We start from the raw sequence: 15,852 nt of genomic DNA, 5'->3' as shown, positions 1-15,852 counted from the left end.
GTTGCTGGATTTCAGAAATTTAGTCGCATTTAAGGCAAAAGGACAAGTGTGCAGGTGTATGTGGGGCACATCCTCAGACCTACTTTCCTAATGACGCAAACTGCTGAACCACAAACACAAAACACCATCCCTCCCCCCTGTAGGATAACCAGCAATCAATTCCGGGAGTCTGGGCCAGTTGTTGATCTTCCATCTCTACCTTGTTGGAAGACTCCCAAAAGACCAAGCAGGCCACTCCGGTAAAATATTCTCTCATTACGGGTGCCGGGCGCTGGCAGAGATTGAGCTGGAAATGTACAACTAGCCAAGAGTGTATTCTCTGATGCTGCTAGTGTGTGTTCGTACTCATAGATGTGTGCGAAAGGGCTCCTTTTTGAGGCCTAAATACACTCTGAGTGATTAAGCTGGTGCCTCTTAACACTCCGATAGTGGTATCTTTTTAATCTGATTTAGGAATTTAATCAGTTCAATCTTTACTTACTATATTTCCTTTGGGTCCAGGGTGGCCATCCATTCCAGCAACTCCCTGTCACGGAAATGAGGGAGAGAAAATCAGGCTTGAAAGAAGAAAATCCGTAACCCACTGAAATGAAAACCCATTTAACGGCATTTAATTTTTTTAAACTGCTGAAGGCAAATTCGGGAAAAATGTCTCTGTTTTAAAAAAATAATAGAAGAAAAAAAATCTATTGCCCATTGTTCATGCAAAATTAAATCTATAAATATTATAGTCAAGTCTTGTCTCCGCTATAGAAATATTTCAAATAATATTAAAGTTAAACTCAATAGTGTGCTGCTTATTGTGCAGTCTGTGAGATATATTGAGCTTGGTGGGTCCCTGTGGGTGTTGTCTGCTCTCTTAGTAGCTGCCCAGGAGATAGTAGAAATGTATTCTGTTGTGTAAATACCAAATCTGCTCTGACACAGAGGATATGAAAAGATAATAGAAGAAGAGGTGATACATACAGGTGGTCCAGGAGGTCCCTGAGGTCCCTTTGGTCCCAGCAAACCACGAGGTCCCTAGAGGGGCGGGGGGAGAAATGAGATTGAGGGTGATATTACACCTGCGAGAGGTCTGATGAATAATTAAAACCAGTTTCAAAATGATACGTCTAAAAATAACCCGCCGTTCACAAAACGCCCTTGTGAATGTTGCGCCTGCTTTCGACTCAGGTGGTTAAATCCTACTTATTTAACTAGAGTCAGTCTTTCTTCCCTATTTTCCAAACAGCTGTAATATTCCCGTTCCAAGATGGCTGACATCTAAATAATTACGGTTGGTTCAATTTGGTCTGTTTATTAGCCATAAGACAATAGCTACAAGTGACAGCTCACTCTGGCCCGTTCAGATGGTTTCACTTTCAGACACTTAGTGCTTAGTGTTTTGTCCAGTTTTGCCCAGTTGTGTGTAGTTTTCATCAGGGCTGTGTCTGCAGCCTACTTCTGAATAATATTTCAATTCTCGGTAATATTTTTAGGAAAGCCAAAAAAACATTTCTGTTAAATGCCAGTGACACGCCTCTCTCTATAAACACAAGTCTACACAGCCTTGTTTCACTGTCTGCTTCTGTAAATCAAAATTTGAGTTTCCCGCAAAATAAAAAAAATTATAAATTCTCAGGTGCAGCTCAGTTTATTTTAATCTATGTATTTAATTATTTATTTATTGTATAGGGAGAAGTATGTAGGTCACAAACACAATATATTTTATATCTTATATTAAACTAATGTTGCTAAATGCTAGCTTGGTGTTCAGCAACTTAAAGAGTTAGAGAATTAGAAAAATTTATACAAAACTGAGTAAATACATAACACTATTTAAGGTTAGCTAGTTCTTTTAAGAAAACTGTTTCGGTTTGAATCCAACATGATGCTGTCTAGAATTTAGCTTCATTTATACCGGTGAAGAGTTTCACTACTGAAAGTTAAGACAGTTTGTCCTGGAAAAGTTTACAAGAAACCACCGTAGAGAAGCCAAACCAAACAAGAGCCAGATGTTAGAGAAACCAAACTTAGCACAATCAGCTTCACATAAATGGTTTTAAAACTATTTTTAAATAAAGAATTGGCAGTAAAGTTTAAGATAATTCTTGGTCCCATTTTTTATTTATACATTACGCTGATGACAGCCTGATCTATCCACCTACAATCTTGATTCTACTCCTCCAATCTCTTCTCTTTCTGACTGTTTATGGTTATTGAATCATTATTTCAATCTGGAGAGACTCAAACGGAGAAAGAAAGCAATTAAAAGAGTTTAATGACAAAATGAACATAAAAATAAACAAAGTCCTTTGGCGTTCAGGCCCCGGCCGGGGATGTCAAGCTGGAACTTCGATAAGCTCGATGAACATTCCTGATGCAGCATAGGAATGTAGACCCCCCGGGGCCTGTACTGGTGGCGGCGGTCGGAGGAAGATGAGGCCTGAGAGCCAGGAGCAAAAGGTGGAGATGGGTCGATCGCAGCTGGTGAGCAGAGGAGGCCATGGGTGAAGGTCCTTTTGAACTGGAGCCCAAACGATGATTGGCTGCAGCCAGGCTTGGACCGGCGCTGATAGGTCCAGGTTGCAGAGAGGGAGGTGCTGATTGATGAGGCAGCTGTGACTAGAGTCTTCAAGAGTGAACTTTTGTCAAGACTCCATTTCAATCTGGAGAGACTCAAACGGAGAAAGAAAGCGATTAAAAGAGTTCAATGACAAAATGAACATGAGGAATGTAGACCCCTAAAGCAGGGCTGAGGCCGGGGCCGAAGCCCAGGTAGGAGAGGTACTAATACGGGGTTTCGAGATGGAACTCAGGGATGGGAGGAGGTGACCGAGGAAATAGAAGAGGAGGTGACTAGGGACTCGATAAGGAGTGAGATGAATAGGGGCCAAAGAGGACGCCCCAAAGCGATGGTGATTGGCTGCTGGGAGATGTAGGCCAGCAGGGTTGCCGCGAGGCACCGAAAGAGGGGATACTCACTGGTAGATAAAGGCCAGCTGGTTTTTTGCCTGAACTGTGCTGCGCTGGAGCAGAAGGGAGAGAAGTGATGGGCTAGAGGAGAAGGAAAGTAGATACATGTACAGAGAATGCAGGAAGAATTTATTTATTTTTTAATAGAGGTGGGGACGAAACAGAGAAGGTGACAGGAGATGTGAGGAAGAGGTTACCTAGGAACAATGAGTGGGATAGATGGGGGGCCAAAAAGGGACCCCGCAAGGCGTTGAATGAGAGGTAGCTGGTGGATGAAAGCCAGGAGGGGACACCGTGAGTCGGGAAATGGTGGGATGCTGGTAGATGAAGGCCAGCGGGGGACGCCGAAACGTATGTTGGTGAGAGGCTGGTAGATGTAGGCCAGCTGCTGGTGACTGGGGTGTTAAAAGGTGAGGTGCTGGTAGATGAAGGCCAGCTGGGGTGGTGCTATGAAATTATATTTAGCAGGTGGAAAAGGACAGCTGTGCATTACTAGTATGATGAGAAAATGAAAAGAGGGAATGGGTTAGAAAGGTAGGAGACGACTTCTTGCTTCTGGAGACGAGGTGCTAGAGTTATGTTAGCCTCACAGGGTGACAGATAATGTGGGTGAGATGAGGTCAATCTGGATGAAACCTGAAAATAAGCAAGTAAGTAAAGTTTATTTATTAAGCGCTTTTCCCTGACATAATCACGGCACTGTACAATGGAATTACACAAAAATACACAAAACCAACGGAAGAAACAACAAAATGGAGCATTAAAGCCTGGGAAAATAAAAACGTTTGTAGTCGTCTTTAAAAGCCTCAGCAACGGAGCTGTAAAAGCAAACTGATCCACAGCCTGAAGGCCACCGACTGAAAGGCCCCGTCCCCTTAGTTTTAACCGTGTTCGTGGAACGACCAAAAGATTCCGACTTGGGAGCGGATACCACGGGCAGCAGAACATTTAGTTAAAAGCTGACAAAGATAAGCAGGAGCCTGACCATGTAATGCTCTGCACATCAGGACAAGAATTTATAAGGGGTGAAGGACAAAAAGGGGATGGTTTGTATAACATTTTCTGGAAAAGAGCGTGGGCTTTGGATGAGTTGACCAACCACCACCAGTAATTGCGCAGTGCTACTGACACTGAAGGAAGTTGCAAGCACAGAGAAGAGTTATGAATAATTATAAGGAAAGGATGCTTAGGATGAAATGACGAAGCTATTGGCGAGATGCTGCTTATCAGCAAGGATGTTAGAATGACCAGGGTTGAAAACGAGCAGAGATGCCAACATGACTGGTGCCGGTTGATGTCATGAAACAGATGGGTGGAGGTTCGGCTCTGTAGTTGGGACACGACTGCTTATGAGGAAAGCGACGACATGGGATCGCTTGCAGAAATTCCCCTTCAGGGAACAGGTTATGGCAATGAAACGGATTAGTAAAACGCTAGGGACTTGAGCTGCTGAAATGAAGGTTGAAGGTGGAACAGATAAGTTTTTTTTTGTTTTTTTTTAAGACTTGAACTTGTTGAAACGGGCCCTGCAAATGAACTTCATTGGACCCGGCAATGAAATTGGAGGTTCGGTTCCTCCGGATGGGCCGTGTGCTTCAGGACGCTGCAAATGCTGATTGACTGTTGCTAATGGGCCCACGAGAATGACTGCTAATGGCAATTGGCTCTGAGGTGAGACTGGAACGAACGCATTCGAGCGTGGAACCTGGGTGAGCTAGAAAGTAGGCTGCATCGACCTGGATGTGACAGGATGGCTTGGGAAATAATAACATGCAGATTTTGGACGATCTTAGACGAGAGACACAACTTAAACAACCCCGGCTACAGATGAGTTTAATGCATGAGGTGTGGAGGGGGGGCATCGACTTATATTTAGGGGGCAAAATGAATTGATGAAGCTTAACATAAACATACATATTTAGACAGGCTAATTGTTAACCAGCTTAGGTCCTGAATTGATATTTGCTAGTCAACACTAGACAACATGCCTGCTTCCAACAACGTTACTCCACTCAGACGGTTAGTTTGGGGAAAAACTGTTCAAAGTTCTTTGGGATTTGCTGCCGTGATTCATGAAGCTCCTGCGAGCTCAGAACAGCAGCAGCAGGACTCTAGTGCTGCTGCACAGGGAAAGCCCAGCGCTAGCGACTCAGGGCTCAAGGCAATTGAAGGCGGCTCGGAAGACAACTAATTAGACAGGTTAACCGTGAAAATTGACAGAGGACACGATATGGGAAGTGGGGAAGCGACATGAAACAGCGATCAGCCACGATGCGGGGAAAAATTCCTAAGTCGAAGTCAGTACTTATTATATTGAGGCTGACCAGCTACTATTTAAGGTTGCTTTTGGCAAGTAGTGAATAGGACATGGAACAAAATGTAATGATAAGCGATAATTGGGTAATGGCCAAAACAAGCAAGAATTTGGCTTGTTCAACGATTAGAGAAAGCACTTGGACTGATCCGACCGAGATGAACCATGGAGGGAGTATTGACCAACTACACGATCCGTCGGCAGTCAGTTTACTGCGCATGTCGCCTTATAATTTATGACTCGCAGACTGTGCAGATGACCTCTCTTGAGCCGGCGTAGGGCTTTTTTTGCTGGCCTGCTTTCATTCACTAGCGTTGATTAGTCGCGAAGTTAACGAATATGGAAGCAGAAAGATAAATGCGGTAATCTTGATGATCTGGCTGCTCTGCTCTCTACAGCTCAGAGCGCAAAAGACTGCTGTTTATGAATAATCCCTCTGCACAGATAGACGTGAATAAGCACAGTCGCTAGACTTGAAAGGGACTGGGAAAAGGAGCAGGAAGTCCAGTGCAGGGCGTAATTGAGCTCAAGAAGTAGCTATCGAGAGCTTGATAACGGTAAATAACGGAGATTTGCTACTGTGTACGAGACGCTGTAAAAGAGCCCGGAGAGCTACCTGCGCTCGCTGGTGTGTGTGTGTTGGGGGGGTGCTACTATTTATTCGTTCATTTGGAAAAAAGCCATGGAGCTATAGAAACATAGCCTGAGTGGCGCATGCGAATAGGGCATGCGTGTTCGGGGGGGGATTGACTAAAATGCCTGCGCTTTACAGCATTGAGAAACATGAATGAGACATGACAAGGTTACGTCTTACCTCGATAGCCCGAGGCAGGCGTAGCGTGAGAGATCCGAGGGGAGGCGTTGAAGAGCGGGCTGACAGAAGCCATGCGGAAGGAGAGAAGCTGTTGATGTGGCTGGTTCAGAGCGGGGAACCGGTGGGAAGACGATGGTGAAATGGAGAGAAGATGGACGATGAGCTGGGAGGAAATGATGACATGGTCGGCTCGTGCCAGGGCCTGAGGTGAAGAGAGACGGCCTGGAGATGTTGATGGTGGGATTAAGTGTCCGCTTGCTTAGATGGATCCTGGTGAAGGTGGCGAAGGAGCAGGAAATGGTGAATCCCAGTCAGGCGAGAGCGCCGGGAGCTGCTTGAAGTGATTGAGGCGGGGCCAGGATAAATTCTCTTGCGATTGAGGGGAAAGAGCCGAGCATGCGGTTAGGCGGCCCTTATGACAGCAGGATCACGGGTGGAAAAACGGGGAATCACGAAGAAAAGGATCTGTTGAGATTGCTGGCTGAGAAGCTGTGGTGAGCGGCTGAACGGATTGATCGCAGCTGGTGAGCAGAGGAGGCCATGGGTGAAGATCCGTTTGAACTGGAGCCCAAACAATGATTGGCTGGAGCAAGGACCGGCGCCGATAGGTCCAGGTTGCAGAAAGGGAGGCGCTGATTGATGAGGCAGGTGCGACTACAGTCTTCCAGACTGAAAACAGGATTTCTTCTGGTGTTTCTGTTGTTTTCGATAAGTCTGGTAAATTCTATGCGATGACAATTCTTGAAAATGTCCCTTCAACCACGCTAAAAGTTTTAGGTGAAATTTTTATTTTACACTACTTTAGAGAATACAACAGTTAATGCACATACTTCAATTTTCCTAGTAAACAACGCTACTATTCATGGGCATGCTATTCTTACATTTCAAACTGACTGCTGTCATTTTGTCCTCTCTAGTTTGCCGCACCGACTTTAACAGGTAAAAAAAAGAAAGAAAAAAAAAAACTCCTTCCTCTGAGCATATTACTTCAGTCCTCTAACAACTTAATTGGCATCCTGTAAATTGCAGTGCTGCTATCAGGGTTATTTTTTTTTTCTTCTTTCAAGCATCTCCAGAACCAGGAGCCTCCGTATCTCTCTGATCTACTGCGCAGCATCACTCCATCACTTAACTCTGGGCTCCACCTGCTCTATTTATTACACAGTGTCTACCACCTGCTTGCCTGACTACCACAGGCTTCACAGCTTTCAGTCAACTTAACCCTCGTCTTTAAAAATGCGCCGGATTTGTCAAACCGGTTCTCTTTTTAACGTTGCTTTGATTTTCTCTTCACTTTAATATATTTGGTGTTGTTATTTTCTGAATGCTGCAATTTGCTGATTTGTTAACGCATGTAAGGTGTTCTTGTCGTACAATAATAGAATTATCATTGCCATTATTATTATTATAATACAGACTGAATATTATTGTTATTTCTCTCTCTTCTGTGCCTCAAAGGTCTCACAGTTACCTAACCAGACTGATTGTCCTGGCAGAAAAGATCTGCACACCCTGGTGGCCAGAATGAATCATAACACAATATGTCAAGAGCTTTCTGCTGATTTTTTTTTCATCTTTCTTGTGCCCTCCTGCCTTCCTCCCCCCCACCCCACTCTCTGTAGTGAACATCCTTCCTGAGTGGGAGTGGGAGGCTTTAACAACCCTGATGTGCACTGCCAGCTTTTCTCACCTCCAGACAGGAGTGAGGAACGAGCGAAGCCTAATAAACGCTTCAGTGCGAGGCAGGAAAAAAATCCCAGCGTCTAACGACGTGAGCGAGGCGAGCCGGCCCCGCGGTTGATGTATGATATCATCACACACCTCTAACGCAATTACACGATGACAGCAGGCCTCGGGCGCTAACCCAACCCCACCTCCGCCTACACATTGCACAACATCTAGGAGCATGAATGAAAGGAGGGGGAAAAAAAAAAAAAAAACATGCAATTACTCACTGGTTCACCAGGAAGTCCCCTGGGTCCGATCTCTCCATCATCCCCCTGCAAAAAAGATAAAGTCAGTGTCAGGCTGCGGCGCAGACATGGGAACCATGATGAAGAATAAGGTGAGGGTATGGGAGTTGTTGAGGCTGGGAAATATTGGAAATTGTGTGAGATCAGGTGATGTAAACCGTCAGTAATGAGGTAGAAGATGTGCAGAAAGTGAGAGCAGGGAGGGATGTCGAATCCAGAGGTGTCTGTAGAAAGTACTTATGGATTGATCTCAGCATGCAGAAAGAGGATGCAATCGCAACAGCTCTACGACTCGTCAGCACAGCAAAATGAGACCGAAGCTGTGAAATCATATCTTCCAAGATACCCTCTCTCCATCTTCGCCAGGAGCACCGGGAGGTCCTGAGGGGCCTGATTCTCCCTATAAAAACAAACATTATTACATTTTGCCCTCCCCTCACATCTAAACAAAGCTGAAATTACTTTCATAAACCCTTAAAAACTCTTACTCTGTGTCCCTTTTCACCAGGAAGTCCAGCTAGGCCGTCAAAGCCTCTGTCTCCCTGTGAAACACGCGGAAAATGGGAAATCTTGTACAAACACCAAAGTTCTTGGTTTTAATCTGCTCTTCATAAAGTGCAATTCGCTTAAATCAACGTTTGTCGATTGTGGAAGTGAAAATACCTTTGGCCCAGTCTGTCCTGGCATTCCTCTGGCGCCATCTGCTCCAGAACGGCCCTGTAATAAACAATTGGTATTTAGCTGGGTTGACGATGGAGCAGAGGATCGTTGAACAGCTGCAGCGTGGAATATAAGCCACTTTTAATTCAGAGATGTGAACGCAGGCATATAAATGAACTTGTTGGAGTTTGTGGAAAGTTTGCTCAAACATGTACCCGTCTGCCAGGCTTTCCAGAGGGTCCAGCTGATCCCAACGGTCCACGCGGCCCCTGAAACAAAACATTTGTCCATTACAGATACTGGTTTGTTTTTGTTCTTTTTTTCTTTTCCTTACCAAAAAAAAAGAAGGGAGAGTAATCTCAATCACAGCTCATCTCAAAATGATTGAGGATAAAGTGTGACATTTAGTACCTGAGGTCCTGCCTCTCCAGACTCTCCCTTCAGTCCTGGTACACCGGGTGGGCCCTGAGAAAGGATAAAATAAGGAGATATTATGTAAGGACTCAGTCAATTAAAAGGCACAGGCAACACTCCAATAGATTTTCTCTGTGTTTCCTGGTTGGTGGATGCAAAGTACACACCAGAGGGCCAGGTCGGCCAGTCAAACCCATTGGACCTGTCGGGCCGCGCATCGCCAGCTGGACAAAGACGGAAAATAAAATGAAACAGATCAACATAAGAGAGTTGGCTTCAGACTGCACATTTGACTTTATATATACACATGTATATACATATAAGTCCGCACTCGCTTATAGAGCAAATGCATGCATTGTGTCATAAATACAAACTGACAAGTGTCTCTATCGCTTGTGATTATGTTTAGCTGTGATCTGTTACCCTGGCCTGCTGCATGATGGCTTGCATCTGGGCCTCCTGTGCTGAAACAGCTGGTCCCTTCTGCCCAGAGTCCCCTCCAGCGCTTAATCTGAACTGTGGAAAGAATGTTTCGTACATATTTTTACTGCAGAATAGAACAAACCGCTAAATTCTTTAAAAAAAAAAAAAAAAAAAAAGCTCACAAAAGAATGAAAAAAATCCACTACTTTGAAAACAAAAAATGTTTTTTTTGTTTTCAAAGCGTTTTCAGCGTTTGTTTATTCCACTGTTCTTCACATTAACAGAGCAAACGGATGCTGAACAGAGCGTCTCAACCGTCACCACGTTTGGCCAAGAAGGATCAAATTCTACTGCCATCTGGTGGTCATACGACAGCATTACAGCACGAGTGAAAATTAAAAGCTGGATGTGCAGCTCGGCTTGTGATGTTGTTTTCTTTTCTTTTGGATGAGATGCTTTGGATTGGACCACATGCAGTCCTGAAGAGGCTGATTGTCAGCTTACAGATGTACAAAAGTACAGCAGTAAAAGGTTGTTCCAGAATCCTGGTAACCAGGAAGGAATAATACAAACATCAGATTCAGTTGGAGGTTTGAGTAAAACCTGCTGTAGCTCACGGCACAGAATGTCAACGTAACTTCCCACATCTGGAAATCTGTCAAATTTCCTGCACAGCTGCTTGTATCGACGTCTTTACTTGTAGCGAAACTGTCTCCTGGTTTGATTATTTATAAGATTTGCCCTGCATTGATTTCTTTAGTGACTAATGCAGACCATCAACAATTCATGAAAACTCAGCTCAGTCCAAGAATTGATTAGCATGACCGAGAATGTAGCTTGAAAATTCAATGTTAACCATTTTCTCTTGTTCCTCGGCGTCAAACAAAGGAACCGAAAAGAGTCCTCTCAGCTCGAAAGAACGGCAAAACAAAGATGCATGTTTCTCATTAGGCTTGTGGGACTGGATTTCAAAACGGCAGTGTTTGCCAGCCAGGACACGCCAGAACTGCTTGAGTCACTGTCCAGACCAAGTTTGCCACACGGCTCAGCCAGAAGAGATCCGCGAATCAACGAAGCCGCAAGGCTTCACATCTGTACAAGCAATCAGGCTGGACAGCATCTTCCAAGTACAAGAAAACGAGAGGCTTGAAGGTAGACAACAGAGAGGCTATTTGGAAAGGTTGCGTAACTCTTGCAGTCGGATCAACGGCTGCAAAAGCGTCAGTCAGCCTTATTGCTTTCTGTCCCATCAAAAACCATATGACTTTCTGGAGAGACGCCTGGTAGATTAAGTTTTGAGTCAAAAAATTTGGGTTTAATATGTAGATCTATGCTGTAAAGAGTCCAAGGAAGTCCTTCCACTTTAACACCACAAGAGGCTGCTAAAGCCTCACATCCCTATTAACATATTTGCGATTGGATTCATTGGAAACCCCCTTCCTCCAAGAACACATTGTGAAACATGTGTCAGAGTTATTAGTAAAACTGCTGTAAATGTGACCAGAGAGTGATACAAAACCACAGGAAATGTTTCAACCCTTGAAATGATAATAAAAAAAAGAAAAACCCCACACAACCAGAGTTTACTTACAGGCAGCATCAGGACAGTTCCAGGGGGTCCTGGCAGACCATCAGCACCAGGAAGGCCAGGGCGACCCGGAGGACCCTTAAAGAGAATAGTTTGCGTGATGAGCTCCCAAAACAGGCTGAGTTCCTGTTGTTGTTTTAAGAAATATCTCGAGGGATTTTTTTTCTCACCCTCTCTCCAGGATCTCCAGAACTGCCTGGTGGGCCAGAAGATCCTGTGGGTCCAGGGAGACCCTATTATGAACCGAAAAAGAAATGTCAATCGATTTCCATATTCGTGTCCTACGCCACAAGATCCCAAAGTGGCCACACACAGCAGGTGGGACACGCTGTTGATCCTTTTGTCTGGTCATCTTTATTTGCTTACACTATACCTCATCATGTCAGTGAGGCTCCCTGGCCTGTGGAGGACACCATCTGCTGGGTGTCAGCAGCATCTGGCCTCTCCAAATGTTCTTAAACATTTGCCAAAGTGTAAATCCTTTGAGAAAAAAAATGCTTTTCCATTCGAACGCTGGTCTTACTGACCAATTTTAGCTTTCATTTTCATTTATCCTACAATCAACAAGTGACATAAACCAGTATAAATCAGTATCGATAAAAGAAAAAGACCAGAACACAATGAGGAAGAAAATACAGAATTTGACCAAAAAAACAACAACAAAAAAACTGACTTACTGTTGGCCCCTCAGGCCCAGGCGGACCCTCCATTAGCATACCCTGAAACATGCAAACAGAGAAATTATTAGATACTGCAAAGGTCAATAGAACAATCTAATGACCTCGTTTATGAAGCATATGTCTGTGCACGACAACATCCCACTGTGCAGCCACGAGCGTGGACTGCTTTAGTAATAACAGTTTGGCATCAACAAAAACATGCCTCCGGCAAACCTGCCTATCAACGTTTGGCTCCTGTCCATCCATCAAATGTGCTTCCAATTAAGTAGGTGCGAAATAAACGGGTGAATTAATGCAATCAAAAGCAAAGACGTCCAGATGTTTTCCTCTATAAACGGAAGCTAACGTAAGGTGTTGAGTGTCAGGGAGGAATTCATTTGTTTCAACCGGAAAATGACCACAGATTTGAATCGCTCCTCAGGTCCCTGTATCTCAGCTTGGAAACAAATGGAACGGTATCGCTGACGTAAGGAGAGATATTCCTCCAGAACTTTCTCACAGAAAACTGAAAACAATTTAGTAGTAATTAACGTTTTGTTATGCGCTGTCCACGTTTTGATGTGAAAACGGGGTGGACTACTGAAGCACCCTTTGTGGAAATTAAAACCTTCAGACATTTTTCCTCACTTCATCTCTTAACACATCACCAGAAGGGGCTATTAAACATTGTCTGATGTCAAGCTTTTGCCGTCTTGTAATTTTTCTGATGAGATCCTTCATCATTCAGAACAGGATTAGTGGGCCAATGAAAATAACAGGGCACTGCTAAGGGTGTGGGTGTTTCCACCTCTTCACCTTTTATTTACATGTTTTGGTTGTTTAACTAACTGTTTTGGTCTTTGGAAATGATAGAAAGTGCTGCAAGTAAATGTGGTTATATAAAACAGAGTCAGTTTAGATTTTTTGGGGGTCTGATTAAGGGATCATAATGCCCCTTTGCCAATTTAGACCCCCAATTTGTAATGTTGGAGGTCTAAATTGTCCCTTCCTACTAATATTTTGTAGCCATGTATTTCAGCCATGGCACATATGTTTATATCTGTCTGTATTTAAGTATTTTCATTAATTATGAAGACAATGGGCAAAATGCAAATTGACTCATGGTTGGTAGTTTTTGGCGCAAAGGTACATATTGAAAATACTCAACTACCAAAAGAAATAAAACAGTAAGTAACAACTTTGCTACATGGGTACAAAATGTTTTTACGAATGGGAAGAAGCAAAAGCATGCTGTTGCATCAAACACAAAGAAATGAATAAGATCATGACAATAGAGTAAAGCCATTTGAACAGCTTGTTTAAAATTAGTCAGCTTAGAGGATCCTTTAATATGTGAATCTGATGGGGAAAAACACAAGCTAAATTCTCCTTTAACATGTAATATTCTACAAAACATATGTATAAATAGTCTTGTAGTTTGAATGAATTGATATCCTTTTATGTTACACTTGTACATAATCATTACCTTGTGCTTATAACTGCATGAGTAAAACAGAGAAAGCACACTGACTGTTCTTGCAGCATTTCTATGAACAATACTCAAACCTTGAGATTTGTGTGTTTAGGAAATACTGGTAATTCCTGCATGGCCCTTCTTCAAATGTTTGTGTCAAGCAGCCATAAGCGAGGCCTGATGCTCTGGAGAGGAAGGCTTAGGAATCTCTTGGCTTGTCCCGCACTTAGCTCCATTCACTTCCCCATCAATTCTAAGCATTCCCACAGCACCATGCAGCCAAGCCACCATCATTCACTCTGCAGATGGCGTCTTCAGGGTGGTTGCGCATTTGTTTGCAAAAATCTTTGGAGAGCAAACATCGTTTTACATTTTTTGTCGCGCTTCACAGGTCCTGAAGCGGTACTCCAAAGCAAAGAGCTCCCACACTTTTTTTTTTTTACTTCCACTTATAAACACTTGGTCATGTGTTTGCTAAGGGCAGCTCTGTGGCATTTGTTTGAAGCGAAACAGCTGTAGGTCCATTAGACATATTAATTCTGTCTGTGTATACATTTCCAAACTTACAAAATGAGTCATCGTTACAGATACTTGTGTGTCAGAGTCTGATTTAGAGTCAGAGAGACCCCAGAGGATCACGTTTAGTAGTTCTCTCTTGCGTTCCTTTTTTTCCCCTTCCCTTCTCTTGGTTTCCCCTCCACTCACCCTGTGTTTAGAGATTATTGACAATCCCTGCATGGCCCTTTTCCAAATGTTTATGCTGAGAACCTATGAGTGAGGCCTTGCTATGAGGATTCGGCAAGGAGGATTTAGTTGTCCATGGTAAATACGTTTGGCTTGAGCATTTGCTTTCCGAAGCGAGGGCCGGATCGTGTTTACATGTGGATCACACATATGTGAGTGCGTCTTCCAACTATGTGCACATGCACCTTACATCTGCTGCTCTAGTATGTTGCTAAAACACAGATACTCACAGGCTCAATAACAGCAGGTTCTCCCTTCTGTCCTTTCTCACCACGAGCTCCGTCAACCTGCACACACACACACGGAAGTTTTATCGAGACGTCCTCCTCATCGTCTGAAATCATAGTTGCGGAGTCATATCTTTGGACTGTTCTTCACCTGGCCGAAGTACTCGTTGGTCTCAGCAGGCAGTGTTTTGTCAGTGTAGTCTCCATAGACGTCGTAGTTATCTAAATCTCCGTAGTCGACGATGTCCTCCTCCTTGAACTTGTCAAGATCCGTGTAGTCATCGACTCCGTCGATGGTCAGGTCGGTCCCAGCGGCCCCGCCGGCTGCTGCGCCGGCAGACGCCGATCCTCCGCCTGAGGTCGAAGATCCTCCCACGGATACAGAACCGCCGCTGACAGATACGGATCCTCCTCCGGCTGACCCGCTCCCAATGGTGATTGTAGAGCTGCTGCTGCTGCCTCCTCCACCGACTACAACTGTACTGCTGCTGCTGCCTCCACCACCACCGACTACAACTGTACTGCTGCTGCCATGGCTGCCTCCACCCAGAACTGTGCTACTGCTGCTGCTTCCTCCTCCACCACCAATGACAACTGTACTGCTGCTGCCATGGYCGCCTCCACCCAGAACTGTGCTACTGCTGCTGCTTCCTCCTCCACCACCGATGACAACTGTACTGCTGCTGCCTCCGACGTCTCCCTCTGTGTAGTAGCTGTCGACGCCGTAGTCGTAGCCATTGCCGTAGTCACTGTAGGATGTTCCGGCCTGTTAAAACACAGTTGCAAGCATCAGGATGTGGTAAGAAAAGAAAGCGCCATGCAAAGGTATTTGCATACCTCTTAATTTTATCACTATGCAACCTCAAACGGAGATTTCATAGGGAAAAAAAACGAGTGTAATATCCAATTAGAATGCAAATACTGCAATGAAAGGTCTTTAATCGTTTTGCAAGCTTATAGAATGAAATTGCTGCCTGTTGTTCTCAGCTGATTCCTTGATTAATGCCATTTTGGCCTTTAATCCATATTCTTTTTCATTTCAGATGGTGAATTCAACAGTAGGGATACTTATTCGGCTTATTCTGCCTCAAAGTTCTCCTTAGCTTTATCCCTCAACCTATTTGCTGTGGTCCTTGGTTTTCCTGGTGATACTTGTTCAGTCATATTCTTTAATAAACCTCTGAGGCCTTCACATTAAAGCTAGATTTAGACAAAGGTACCCAATTAGCCATTACCTGACTTTTACCCAACTTTCCAGTCATTATTTAAGGTAAGAACTGCAATCGGACGATACCCAAGAGAGCTCCCAGTTATCAGAGCAAATATGACTGCATAATTTCTGTATCACAATTAAAACACATTAGTTTTACTGTATTAATATGCTATAGCTGAACCACTTCCGATTAATAAGTATTTTGTGTTGGTCTGTCACCTAAAATTCTAGGAAAATACATTGAGTTCTGTGGTTTTAACTGGAAAAATGCAAAAGAAAAACCAAACAAAAAAAAACCCATCAAGCAGTACGAATATGTTATCAAGGCACAATGTGTACACATGACAACGATCTTATTTAAAAACATCCGATTTGATTTTGCTTTGCGGTCAAC

At 43.9% G+C, this 15,852-nt stretch overlaps 1 protein-coding gene across 3 annotated transcripts in view; it reads right to left on the bottom strand.

Annotated features, from left to right (window-relative positions):
- col5a1 (procollagen, type V, alpha 1) overlaps window positions 1-15,852 on the bottom strand; it is a 104,339-nt gene that overhangs the window by 36,971 nt on the left and 51,516 nt on the right. For 2 of the 3 annotated variants that reach the window (XM_008423597.2, XM_008423596.2), the window contains exons 8-22: window positions 14,397-15,011; window positions 14,249-14,305; window positions 11,819-11,860; window positions 11,312-11,374; window positions 11,145-11,219; window positions 9,554-9,646; window positions 9,298-9,354; window positions 9,128-9,181; window positions 8,932-8,985; window positions 8,720-8,773; window positions 8,545-8,598; window positions 8,403-8,456; window positions 8,039-8,083; window positions 967-1,020; window positions 482-526 (exon numbers count right to left, since the gene is read on the bottom strand). In XM_008423597.2, the coding sequence (XP_008421819.1) occupies window positions 482-526; window positions 967-1,020; window positions 8,039-8,083; window positions 8,403-8,456; window positions 8,545-8,598; window positions 8,720-8,773; window positions 8,932-8,985; window positions 9,128-9,181; window positions 9,298-9,354; window positions 9,554-9,646; window positions 11,145-11,219; window positions 11,312-11,374; window positions 11,819-11,860; window positions 14,249-14,305; window positions 14,397-15,011 (1,416 nt within the window). The remainder of the gene's footprint in view (window positions 1-481; window positions 527-966; window positions 1,021-8,038; window positions 8,084-8,402; window positions 8,457-8,544; window positions 8,599-8,719; window positions 8,774-8,931; window positions 8,986-9,127; window positions 9,182-9,297; window positions 9,355-9,553; window positions 9,647-11,144; window positions 11,220-11,311; window positions 11,375-11,818; window positions 11,861-14,248; window positions 14,306-14,396; window positions 15,012-15,852) is intronic. The other variant, XM_008423598.2, reaches the window with a different exon arrangement.

The sequence above is a fragment of the Poecilia reticulata genome, linkage group LG12, assembly GCF_000633615.1.
Source record: "Poecilia reticulata strain Guanapo linkage group LG12, Guppy_female_1.0+MT, whole genome shotgun sequence".
Classification (NCBI taxonomy): domain Eukaryota; kingdom Metazoa; phylum Chordata; class Actinopteri; order Cyprinodontiformes; family Poeciliidae; genus Poecilia; species Poecilia reticulata.
Note: the sequence above shows the minus strand (reverse complement) of the source record. Positions and strands in the feature narration are given on the sequence as shown.